This window comes from Cynoglossus semilaevis, chromosome 7 (assembly GCF_000523025.1).
Source record: "Cynoglossus semilaevis isolate Cse_v1.0 chromosome 7, Cse_v1.0, whole genome shotgun sequence".
NCBI lineage: Eukaryota > Metazoa > Chordata > Actinopteri > Pleuronectiformes > Cynoglossidae > Cynoglossus > Cynoglossus semilaevis.
In genome coordinates, this window is record NC_024313.1 from 10,646,876 (window position 1) to 10,659,148 (window position 12,273).

Sequence of the window (12,273 nt, forward strand, 5' to 3'; positions counted from 1 at the left end):
TGTCACTGTGGCAAATCTTTTACACGTTGCCCGGATGCAGCATTTCCAGCAAATGTCAGAAATTTTATAGATCCAGTAGAAATGTAAAATCTACAATGTTTAAAAGTGTTTGTCTGCAATGATGTGCATTATGTATATATTGTTTTTTAAGTTATTAGCCTCCAAATAATAAAAGAAAATATACGACTTAATCGTAACCCTTATATATGTATCTATGATTAGTGATTTTCTCATCATCAGTGAGAAAAATATGATCCTAAAAACTTCAACTAAACAATACCAATACACCCAGAAACAACTCGTATAAAGGCCATCAACCTGCCTGTAGAGCACCCCCTGCTGGGCAGTCATATGCTGTGATGGTAACAAAAAAATTACTGCATGCAAACCTTTTAGGGTTTGATATAATTCTTATGTTTGTAAACTTAATTTTTTTATTTTTATCAAAGGTTTTTATAACAAATACAGTACATCCATACAAACAGAATAGCTGGACTAAGTCAAGTTGGTCAAAATTAACTTGCTGATAATAGCCCGAGAATATACACTTTCACACTGGGATTTGCCTGTGGACAAAAATAGCTTCTCCGTCAGTCCCACAGACAAGATAATGCCCGAGCACGTCCAGACTGTTGACTGACAGCGTTTGGCTGGGAAGCATGTGTGTTGTCTCCAGGCGGCTTTTACTGGAGTCTCCGCTCAGCCAGGCGCTGATGATGGACTGGTTTCCTCCAGCTGATGGCATAGCACTGCGAGAGATCATACTGTTGTTTCTGTTCCCTGGAAACACATTGATGAAACATTAGACTGGGAATACTGTGGTTAAGTGTAGAGAAATTATTGACTGTGCCATGACGTGTAACTGAATGATTTTTTTTTAAAAAAACATTTGGTAGAGGGTTTAGATACATGGATTTTCTTTTTGCAGTCGAGTTGGCATTTAGGTACCTTGTAGGAAAGAGGGCAGATCTGACTGTGAAGATGTCTCCCAGTGGAGCAGTGAACCATCCTCTGAGCAGGTGAACATATGGTCTGGGTTGGTTGGATGGAAATGGACCTCCCACACTACAAAAAACAGACGGCATTAAAATTTAATATAGTGACACCGTTCCTTTAACTTAAGAAACATAACAGAACCCTGTTAAAGAAAATCTGATCATGATAAAAAAAAAATCTTACTTTCAGCAGAGTGTGCTTCCATGAGTGAGAAGGGACTGTTGCCTTGTCTGACATCCCAAACACACAGCATGCCGTCCTGACCTCCTGTGGCCACAATGTGCTGCTGGTTTGGATGCCTGTCCACACAGTGCAGAGGAACTCTGTCCCCTGACCTGAACACAATTAACCAGTCAATGTCGCAGGAGCAGAAATTCAAAATGATATCAATGTAATTTTCTTTTTTGTCAATAACATACAAGGAGAAAATCTGTGATGGCGACTTGCTGTGTTGTCTGAGATCCCACATCTTGAGTTGTCCGATGGAGTTCACCGTTAAAATCTCTGTGGTCCTCAGATACGTCACTGCATGGATGGTGCTGCTGTCTGCATTCTCTAATAATGATTTAAAGGTTTAAAAAGTTAGAATCACAAACTGTCACTTAATTATATTCCACGCCTTATCTTACCTATCGTTTGGACCACTCCTTCATGGTCAGCTCTGAACACAACGATCCTGCCATCTTCACCGACAGTCACAATCTCAGGACTGCTGCACACCACGCTGGTACAGGGGGCGCTGTCACAGGGGTATCGATGTGCTCTCGCCCAGTGCTGTGATACTGAGAGAGTCTGTAGTGAGGACGGAAGACAAATTAACTGAGCAGCATCTTTAATAAAAAACTATTTTGCTTCTGCTTAGTGAGGACGGAAGACAAATTAACTGAGGAGCAACTTTAATAAAAGCATTGAGATAATAATGAATTAAAGATTGGGGTGATTGTTGTTTTTCATTCATTTCAAATTCATACCTGAGTGTTTGGGTGGTGGCGGTAGATGGTGACTGCTCCGGTTGATGATGCTGTGACAATTCTGTCTTGGTCGAGAAACTGTCATAAATAAATAAATAAAAAAGTAAAAGGTCAAATGAAAGATACAATGGTTGAAACTGACTGCATGTCGTGGCTTTTATGTTTAATTTAATGGAGACTATCAACACTTACCTGAAGGTCTAAAACATCACCATCGTGTTTGTGTTCACACAGAACCTGTGGATCTCCTTCATTGCCATCATCCATGGCAACGTTTTCATGGTTTCCAATGGACCAGAGGGAAATCTTGTTCTCCTACAAAAAGGCTGAACGTTATCACGCCACTTGAACCGAGGTAACGCACTAACTACTCAACATACAACAGTATTAACTGCACTGCACATTTATGTTGTAAGCGACATAATACTTATTTTTTAAATCATAAACTGGATTTTAAAACAATTCTGACATTTAAAAAGTTAATTTAAACGCCTGATAAAATTCAATTTAAATGTTTAACAAATGGGTTTTTGACGTGAAGTCCACTCCTGTCAACTTTCTTTTACCTCGTTGTCCCACGATCCGGTAGCAAAGATTTCTGGTTGCTGCAACGTCGAATGCGATACAGGTTTCCATCTGGTCTTGCTGATTTTCTGGGACACGTATTTGGCATTTATACTCTCCATCCTCACGACGAATCTCTCAACTTCATTCAATTGTTTTTTTCAGACGCTAGCTTGTTGTAGCTTAATGGTCAGAAGGCGCCTGCTAAACGAAGAAGAACGTCACTACGGCGGCCCAAATGAAACATACATGGGAAAGGCGGATGAAAAAACAGGCCACCGGTGCAACAACGCCACTCAGTGGACTGATGTAGGTACATACATAAAATTCTCACGAAAATAAAGGTTTATAAATGAATACATTTTTGAAGGGCGTGGTATTCTTGGTCAGGGTATTTAATTTTAAAAATATATGTTTATTCTAATAGCTTGGTGATGTAGTAGTAGTTGTGGTTTTATCATGTACAAACTTTACTATTAGCCACTTTATATTCCATGTGTGACTTATTTTTATATAAAAAAATGTGTTGTATATTTATGTTAACTTTGTGATTTTCAAAGTTTAAGCCATATCTCCCCCTGGGAGGAGTGGTGAAAACAAGGTGAGAAAAAAAGATGGAATGACCAAGCAGGACAACTGGTCACTTTTGTTGTGTCATTGTTCGACTGTACATTTTTATGATCCCACAAACCTCAGTTTTAGCACTTTATTGAGTTAAACTACAAGAATCAATACTGGAGTAAACAAAAAAGTGTAGCCATTAGAACTGTTTCTTCTTCAGATTTATTACAATGATAATACATAATTTACATTTATTACTTTTGCACATTAATGTACACCGTTACACGCAAATTAAATGCACAACAATGATGACTCAGACTGTCCTTTTATATTTCCTTTAAAGTTTTTTGTGTAACACATTTTGCTATATATTCTGCTATATTATATTAAATAAAATCACTTTTATTCAATATTTAAGGCTACCACTAATAGGTGTGTTTAGCGCTATCTAGCGGCCACCGCGTTACAGCACCAAATCTGAAAATAGTCTGATTGAGGACTGTGCAGTTTATGCCCTTTCCTTCATTTTGTTTTTCGTGTATGTCCCAAACTTAGCTATTTATTGTGCAGCACACCACGCCCCCGCGGTGCGTACCGCAGTGGAACCACCTCTTGATGTCCGGTGACGTTCCTGCCGCTCCGCAGCCACAACCTCAGCAGCAGCAGCCGTCTCTTTTGGAAGTTGCCAGCTTCCTCGCTAAAACATTCGGCGCAGGCGCGGCACTGACAGCTGCTGTCTACTTGCTCCGCAGAGTCTGCTTAATAATGGCCTGGAAATCCGGAGGAGCCAGCCACGCAGAGCTTGTCAACAACCTCCGCAGTGAGTACACGTGTTTTTCCTTTGCAGTCGGATGATTCCAGCACGGACTGCACCCAGGAAGGATCCGGGTTCAGCATGACAAGGCGCGGGTCAAAAACACGGCAGCAGTGGAGGTTAGCCTCGGTGGCTAACTAGCCGGCTGCTATGCTACATGTATGTTATTGTGGACTTTTCTCCACCCCTTTTACAAATCGAGGCGCGAAAAAGTCACATGCCTTTTGTGTGTCAAAAAAATATTAGTTATCAGTAAAACACGTTACATTTTTTTGAATGCTGTGGTTGTAGAATATTAATTTTGCATTTAGCCGAGCTTGTTAGCTGTATGTGCGTCATTTGGAACGCTGTTAGCTGCGATGCTACAGCTGCCCTGCCCACACTCATTAATGTGAACTGTTCACTTTAGTGAGTGACCCTGACAGCCTTGCAACTTTTTTGTGGGACAGTCAAACAATGCAAATACATTTGTAAAAACTCCTTTGTGAAACATTGGTCGTTAGTTGTTTTTTAAAGGTATAAACAACATATAACTCCCGTCATTTTGATCATGTAAAGGATATGGGAATTGAACAAAACCATCATAGTCTTCAGTTGAGCCAGGAAGGTCAGTGAAAAGTCTGAAAAGTCAACCTGTAGGTGGATTTGTATTGCTGTGGGGATGCATTAGTGCTAAAGGATAGACCCAAAGAAAACATTTCAGTGAGCCTGTATATCTTTATTATTATTCTGAACTGTACATATTTATATAACCACAGTCTTTTTTGTGCATTATCAGCAAAAACTGATAACATTTAAAAAAGTTTTTAGTTTCTTTTTTGTGCATTATCAGCAAAAACTGATACAATTTTAAAAAGTTTTTAAAAAGTTTCTTATGTAGAAGAGTAATAACATTTAAATCTATGAAGAGTCCGGTACCTTGTTTAGTTGCAATATATCACAGCCACCAGGGCTATTTATATTCTTTTCAGCGAGGCTCGGCCCAGCATTGCAGCAGACACCGAAGCTGCAAACATTTCAGTTTCAGAACTGTGACCTGTCTTGTTCAGTTTGTTTAGGAGGTAAAAAAAAAAAACCCTGCATAACTCGCATATTTCACTGCATTCACCTTCCTCTTAACAAATCAGGTCATACGCGTTGATTCTGGCATGAGGGAAGTGACAACAATGTTCTTCTTTAGGAAGTTGCATCCACCTTATCTGCACACGGCTCTTTGAGTCAAAAAGTGAACCAAAATGTTGGTATAGAGGATCTGGTGCAAAGATTTAGAAACGGTACTGCTGAGATATAGGAAGTAACATAACTACATGCTGGAGAAGAAAAAGGTGCCGCAAGAAGTTGTGCTGTCAGACAGACAGATGGGTTCAGAATAGGAATGTGATGATGTCAGAGATCAGACCTGGCCTTATGCCTTCAGTAGCTGACAAATTATGTCAGTTACTAATGATGTCTGATTCATTCATAAACCTGAAGCTAATCAGTGAATTTAGTCAAATGTGTTACATTTTTAACTTGTAGTTTTTTGATATTTCTGCTATTCCTGATTTACACGGAGACTGACCAGTCGGCAGAGGATTGGCTGAAATAAAACCATGAATATTCACCAGCAGTATGCAAAAGAAATAACTCAGAACCGGTCCAATCAGGCCTTTTTACATTTTTGATGTTTTAGTGCCGGGGTGTTTGTTCAAAGAAAATTTAATGTGCCTCAAAGTTGCATGTGAATGAGTTTACAGACTAGAAAAGGTTTGTAGTTGGTTTCTTATTTCTGAGGCCCATAATCTACGCATATATCTCACTGTAATTTAAAAAAAAAAATCACTACTACGTAAGTGTCCATCTGGCAGCCGGTCTTTTTTATTTGTAATGAATCCTGAAGCAGTGCATAGCTCCAAGGGTACAGGGAGTCTGTAATGAGAGCGCGCCGGCTGTCGCTGGCGTTTCCCGCCTTTGGCAACAACTGCTACAGGAACCTGTTGGAAAGGATTATTCTAAAGACATAAAGTTTAATGTCTTCTGCACTGAGGCGTTCTTTTATTGCTTATTACGTACGTGTGGATCTCTGTGAACCTGTTCATCTCAAATACAAGTGTGAATCTCTTCATGTCAAGCCTGTGTGTCAATGACCTGTTCAGTTTTGGGAAAATTGCCCACGTGAAACACTACGTTACACTTGTTGTTTATTGGCTGCGGTGCAAACATCTGTCGTGGAAATGTAACATTTGTGCCTTTACAACAGTGGTACAGATAAAATCAGTTCCCTTTAGCCTCTGCCCGTCTGACCCTAAGGTGGACATAAGGTTGTGGGTTGTGTATTCACTCAGTCTGGAGCAACATGATAAGTAAAAGAATATGAAGAGGTATTCACTCAGTCTGGAGCAACATGATGAGTAAAAGAATATGAAGAGCTTGATGTACAAGGTCAACACTCACCCCTCGGTGTGTTGCAGGAAGCCTTTGATTTTTAAAACCATTTTACACACATTTGTGGTTATAATCCATTAAGTTGTAGCATCATAAATTATAGCATCTGGTTTGACCATTGTTAGCTGTTGTTAGCAAATGTCCAAAAGTCATTCTGCCGATGACTCACTAGAAAAAGGTGACGTCAGAAAGCAAGTTAGCAAATGCTAATCCAGAAGCTAAATTGTTTTTTTTTTATTTTTGCATCTTTTATCAACTAATTAAGAAAACAAAATGTTAGACAGTCAAAGCTCAAATGTTTTTTCTAACTGCTTATTGACGGCCATCAAAGTGACTAAGTTTCATTTTTGTTTTATTTGCATCAACAGAAAATGGCATTATCAAAACGGACAAGGTCTATGAAGTGATGCTGGCCACAGACCGCTCTCATTTCTCTAGATGTAACCCTTACATGGACTCGCCCCAGTCAATAGGTACAGCAGGTTGACTCATTCAGTGTGGGATTAAAAATAATCTGAAGGAATAAACAAAATCAAACTGTGCTTTTCCTCCTTCTCTCAGGTTATCAAGCAACTATCAGCGCCCCACACATGGTAAGAAATAGACTCCCGTTTTTGTTGTCGCTCCTATTCAGTCATTGAGATAACGGCTAAAATCGACCAAAGAAAAATCTGTCACAATGTTTTTTTTATCTGATCTAATTATATATCTTCTGTGGTTTAAAAAAATGTCTTTCTCTTCATTTTGTTTATGAAGAGAGTGGTGTCCACCATGTGATCTTTTATCATAGTTGTAACTGTCTTTCTGTTATCATTTCCTTGTTTAGTTAATCATTTTTATGTCATAAAATACTGAGAAAAAAAACATGGCTTGTCGGTACAAAAAACAAAAGTACATTCAAATATAAATCAGTTGAGAGTAGAAAAAGAAAGACCTCAAATTATTTTTAAATTCATTTTGAATATTTATACTTTTTAAGACATTGCTTTGAATTCTCTTTGCCTTCTTCCTCCTCTCAGCATGCCTATGCACTGGAGCTTCTCCATGACCAGCTGCACGAAGGAGCCAAAGCTCTGGACGTGGGCTCGGGCAGTGGGATTCTGTCTGTCTGCTTTGCACGTATGGTGAGTTCAGCGGTGGTTCAACATATGTCATTTGGCTGCGGTCGTTTTTTTGGTGCGTTCTTCACGCACTGTTGTACACGTTACAGGTAGGACCTCGAGGAAAAGTCATAGGAATTGATCATATTAAGGAGCTGGTGGACGATTCTATAAACAATGTGAACAAAGATGATCCCAGTTTGATAACATCAGGTCGAGTCACACTCATTGGTGAGTCACAGGTGAACATTTATGTGATGTTAAGCCTGCTTTATGGCAATTATATTTTTATGTAAGAATGTGATGATGTTTGGTTTTTCAGTGGGAGACGGTAGAAATGGCTACAAAGAGGAGGCGCCGTACGACGCCATCCACGTGGGAGCAGCAGCACCCAACGTCCCCAAAGCTGTGAGTCTCTCTGAAGAAGTGTAATAAAATCTATGCGTCACAGTTTTTTCTAACTCCTCCTCTCCTTCTCTCAGCTCCTGGAGCAGCTGAAGCCCGGCGGTCGCCTCATTCTCCCTGTGGGTCCGGCGGGAGGAAACCAGATGCTGGAGCAGTACGACAAGCTGGAGGACGGCAGCACCAAGATGAAGCCCTTGATGGGGGTGATTTATGTGCCTTTAACAGACAAAGAAAAGCAATGGTCCAGGTGGAAGTGACTTCCTTCTCCCTCCTTTCCCTCCCTCTCTCCTTCTCACAGTGGAAAAGGTGAAACGTTGTCTCTCAGAGCAGGCCGGGGATCCAAAAAAAGCCCCGCATTTTTTTGCTCCATACCATAACTACTGGCTGCACGTTTCCTCCATCTTTTTTTTTTTTTAACCCCTTGCGCCTTGTTTCCACCAGGTTTTGTTTCGTGGTGGTACTTTTTAGACCATTTATTTTATTTAACACATAATAGATTTGTTATTCATTATTCGATAAATGTTGATTTAGCTTGAATAATCATGATAAATATGATCAAGATCAAGAATGATTCATCTGATGCTACTGTACAGCATCCTGTGATTAATAAATTTAAAATTTGATCAATTGACAGGACTGGTAAAACTACAAGCAGCATCAAATGTAAATACCAGCAAGAACATTCAATAAGTTAAAATGCAGGACATGCAGTTCCATTTGCTCACCCGCAGAGGGTGCTGTTACCCCAACCTACCTGCCCTTTCTCATGATGCAGTCTGGATCTTTAACGTTTTTTTAACGTTTAAACAAACCTGACATCCATCTGTTGTGATGTCCTTCCATCTACTGCATATAAAATTTAAATTTAAAAATATATATGTCCTATTATATAGATTATATTCCTTGTAAATTGGGGTAAGTATATGTGAATTCTACATCACACTGAACAGTTGTTCTAAAGTGGAGAGTCCGAGGTGGTTGATAATAATTATAATGACTAAAGAACAGTTTTTCTTTCCAAAGGAAACAGCTGTGTGGAAACAAGGTATCGGTTTGAAATTTGTCCGATAAAACCTGCCTGCCAAATACAATTTAATTTCTTTTAAAGCATGGTGACTAAATTTTTGACAACAACAATGAGAGTATTCACCATTTGCCTGAGTATCATGTTTGACCTTTTACTCTGGAGAAAGAAAAAAAAATACACTATAGTATGTTTGGATTTGTTTGCTACAAAGTAATCCAAGTGTTGTGCATGTTCCTAACTTTTTTTGAAGTTTGCATGACACTAAGAAAGTTGAATTTCTTTTCTCAGATGCTCTTCATTTCCCTCCTCTCTAACATCTGGCTTGTGTTTCTCCACAGGGACGAACTTTGAAGAAAAATAGTCCACCATCCACCGTTAGAAATCTTGAACCTGGAGGAGGAAACGCACATGAGGGGGGGTGACGGTGACACATAACAAAAACATGCTCTTTTTGTTTAAGTCGAACACGGACGGACTGACGAGAGAAACCACACTAACGTCGGCGCGGAGCAGCTGGAAGACGAAGGCTTGAAGCTCTGTGCAGGAGAAATGCAGAGTGTTCAGTGTTTTTTTTTCTGCAGGTGTGCTTTTTTGTTCTATTTTTAACTGCTGGATGTTTTTTCCATCAGCCATTTTTTTTTACAGCCACATTTACACAGAACATTTCAGCAGCGTTAAAGCTGAGTGTAGGAGTCATGACGACGCAGGACAGCGTGGAAGAGGCGGGACTTGATGGATTCACCTACTGACAGTATTAGGCACACACACACATAAACAACAATGGCTGATGTAATTCACATACATATGCTATTTAATATGCAGCACATACTTGAGCATTAGTCCAAAGAGAGCAGAGCACTAAAAAGACAGGCTGCGCTTTCTCCACCTGCTGATGTGCTGCTTTCAGATTTGATTTTTTGTTTGTTTTTCCTCCATTAACGTCTCATGTACAGTCTTCTCTGGTGGCTCATTAAAATAAGAAAAAGTGGGAAAAAAAAAAGTCACTGCTTTGCCAAAATAGCAAAACGAATGTGTGTTTTCATGGGGGAAAAAATAAGAATTCAATCAAAAAAAGCTACAGAAAATTAAGATAAAAAGAAAAACAAACACTTTATTTTGGGGTGAAGTTAGTGATGGATGACTTCTGTCGTTTACAGGCAAATTAAATAGAAAGATAGGCTTATGTTTTTGTCTGTTCTTTAAAAACAAATTCAAACTCACTAAACACAAACTAAAACTAAGGATTTTCAGACATTTGTCAGTGAATGTGAATTAGACTGAGAGATAATGGGAGAAAAAGTTCAGTTTTGTTGGAGAAACTTGTGAAGGACACACAGACCAGGCTTTTGTACTTTTATTATCTTTATTTTCTGACAGGACAGACACCACTTTAGAGAACAAACTTCTCTTCAAACACAGGAACTGCACAAATGTTTTTTTTCTGAAAATCACTTCTATCTGAAATCGATTTTAGGTCAGCATTTACGTGTGAATTTGATGAGATTCACTTTGAAACAAAAGGTCCGCAGCGGGAATTTTTAAAAAAAAAAAAAAAAAGTGCCTCACTGTCAGAGATTTCAGAAATATCAAGCAATGTCGCCCCCTGGTGGCTAAAATACAATATGCGGCTTCCGTCTTCGATAAAAAATTTCAATTGATCAAAACAATAATTACAACAAAACGATAACTTAGCCTCACACAGCAGAATATACATACAGTACTATGTCACTACTGAAGTAATAACAATTTCCAGGCAATAAGGTAAAAATCAAGCGTCTGTGTTTGATTTCAACAACAGCAGCGGATGTAAAGTCAGAGGCTCAGATGTGAGTTTGTTGATAAAGATCTGTCTTCAGGTTTGTCCAGTCTGACTAGTCTGAGTCCAAGTGCATAAAGAACACGTGTTCATGGGTGTTAACTGTTAAATACTTGAAAAATATTCAAATTATGAAGTGTTTTACAGTGACGACAGTCTGTATCTAAAGGTGCATTCAGACCTGGAATCTTCACTGTCTGTGTGTGTTCTGATCACCGTGGATGGACTGACAGAGTCTCCAGTTGACAACCACCAGCTGGATTGGATTGGCTACAAGTACATGCCGTTGATGAGGTAATCAGATTCCTCTGTGGTGAGGGGCCGGGCCTTCCTTATCTTGTGACGAACCAGTCGGATACGGCAGCCGATGATAAAGAGGAGCAGCAGAAAGGCGGTGATGATGAGTCCCAGCGTTAGAGGAAGGATCGCACCTTTAAAAAAAAAAAAAAAAGACCAGGAGTCGGTCACTGTCTGTCTTCAGTGAAATGGTCGCAAACATTCCTCAAGGTCAGATGTACCTTTTGGATACAAAAATGGGATAAAAATGCTACAACTGACCTGACTGAGGAACTGGATGATCTCCGTGTACTGGAAATGCTTTGGAGACAGGAGGGTTGCTCTCTGTCTGGTCCTGGGAGACTTTGGACGTGGCTGCAACAGACGTATGAGATCAAAAGAGAGCACAACAGGAGACGACAGTGTCCCACAACGTTGTCAATCAAACCGTGCACCCACCTGTTTCTGTCTGTTTGGTGACAGCAGGAGCCGCAGTGCCTGGTTTGAACGACGGACCTGAAAAATGATGTGCACGTATAGCATTCAATAATCAATATCGAAATGAGTTATCTAAGTCATTGCAATTAATCGTGATTAATTGACAGCTAGCAGCCCTGATTTTTATATTTAAAGTAAAGTATGGAGAGGTCTCACTTTTCTGTATACATTCACTGACGCAGTCTGATTCCTGGAGGAAGTTGTTGTGGTTTCCCTGACAGCCACCGTACAGGAAGTGTTTGCACTCTCCAGCGTTCTGATCATAATACCAGCGGGGGAAACTTCCTTTGCAGGGTCCAACGACCGGAGCTGCAGCACATGGGTCTACAGAAGAAGAGGAGCAGAACCAGACACACCTTAAGTTGTGTTAAAGTCTCTGTTTTTTATTTTTCTGAAATATGAACACACTGCTCAATAAATGGCTGAACCACTTCAGCTGCTTCATGAGCAGCGACTAGTCAGGTCTGGGCCAGAAGAGCTCCTTCAACCAGGAGGATAAATATTACCAAATGGCCTTTCGTTTTGACTTCTCTCATCGTGACTAAACCTGGTTCCTCTGTCAAATAAACCTGTGGTAAGAAAAGCAAAAAGTTGGGGAAAAAATACGAAGCAGGACTCTGACTGAAGGATCAGGTGACATTCAGGACAGAGGAGCTTTGTTCCAGGGCTCACAGAGATCTGGAGCATGGAGCTGGGTTGTTTTTTTTTATTTTTTCCTCTTCTTTCCAGAGGAGCTCTGTGGCTCTGCCTGGATTTTCAGCTCAGCACTGTGGTTCAGTGGTCGACGACGGCGGCCCCATCCGCTTTATGCCTGACTTAAT

At 40.0% G+C, this 12,273-nt stretch overlaps 3 protein-coding genes across 5 annotated transcripts in view; 1 reads left to right on the forward strand and 2 right to left on the reverse strand.

The window, feature by feature from the left end:
- Positions 1–411: 411 nt before the first annotated feature.
- nup43 (nucleoporin 43) lies at positions 412–2,767 on the reverse strand. The gene is made up of 8 exons (XM_008313323.3): positions 2,534–2,767; positions 2,160–2,282; positions 1,968–2,045; positions 1,626–1,788; positions 1,416–1,551; positions 1,180–1,331; positions 949–1,065; positions 412–780 (listed from the first exon to the last, which is right to left on the reverse strand). Exons 1-8 carry the CDS (start codon positions 2,651–2,653, stop codon positions 551–553), a joined length of 1,119 nt encoding a protein of 372 aa, XP_008311545.1. The 5' UTR covers positions 2,654–2,767; the 3' UTR covers positions 412–550.
- A 721-nt stretch (positions 2,768–3,488) lies between these two features.
- pcmt (protein-L-isoaspartate (D-aspartate) O-methyltransferase) lies at positions 3,489–10,045 on the forward strand. 3 transcript variants are annotated; one of them, XM_025056853.1, is made up of 8 exons: positions 3,489–3,912; positions 6,699–6,803; positions 6,892–6,923; positions 7,350–7,454; positions 7,541–7,661; positions 7,753–7,838; positions 7,913–8,038; positions 9,201–10,045. In XM_025056853.1, the coding sequence occupies exons 1-8, from the start codon at positions 3,708–3,710 to the stop codon at positions 9,282–9,284; spliced, it is 864 nt and encodes a 287-aa protein (XP_024912621.1). In that variant the 5' UTR covers positions 3,489–3,707; the 3' UTR covers positions 9,285–10,045. The 3 variants fall into 3 exon arrangements, with proteins under 3 accessions (XP_024912621.1, XP_024912620.1, XP_024912619.1); XM_025056852.1 differs by having other exon boundaries at positions 3,673–3,912; positions 7,913–8,141; XM_025056851.1 differs by having other exon boundaries at positions 3,680–3,912; positions 7,913–8,082.
- A 161-nt stretch (positions 10,046–10,206) lies between these two features.
- The window catches only part of lrp11 (low density lipoprotein receptor-related protein 11), a 5,813-nt gene continuing 3,746 nt past the window's right edge, over positions 10,207–12,273 (reverse strand). Inside the window, exons 4-7 of the mRNA XM_017033444.2 lie at positions 11,609–11,808; positions 11,414–11,470; positions 11,237–11,329; positions 10,207–11,109 (exon numbers count right to left, since the gene is read on the reverse strand). Coding sequence (XP_016888933.1) covers positions 10,949–11,109; positions 11,237–11,329; positions 11,414–11,470; positions 11,609–11,808 — 511 coding nt within the window. The 3' untranslated portion in view covers positions 10,207–10,948. The remainder of the gene's footprint in view (positions 11,110–11,236; positions 11,330–11,413; positions 11,471–11,608; positions 11,809–12,273) is intronic.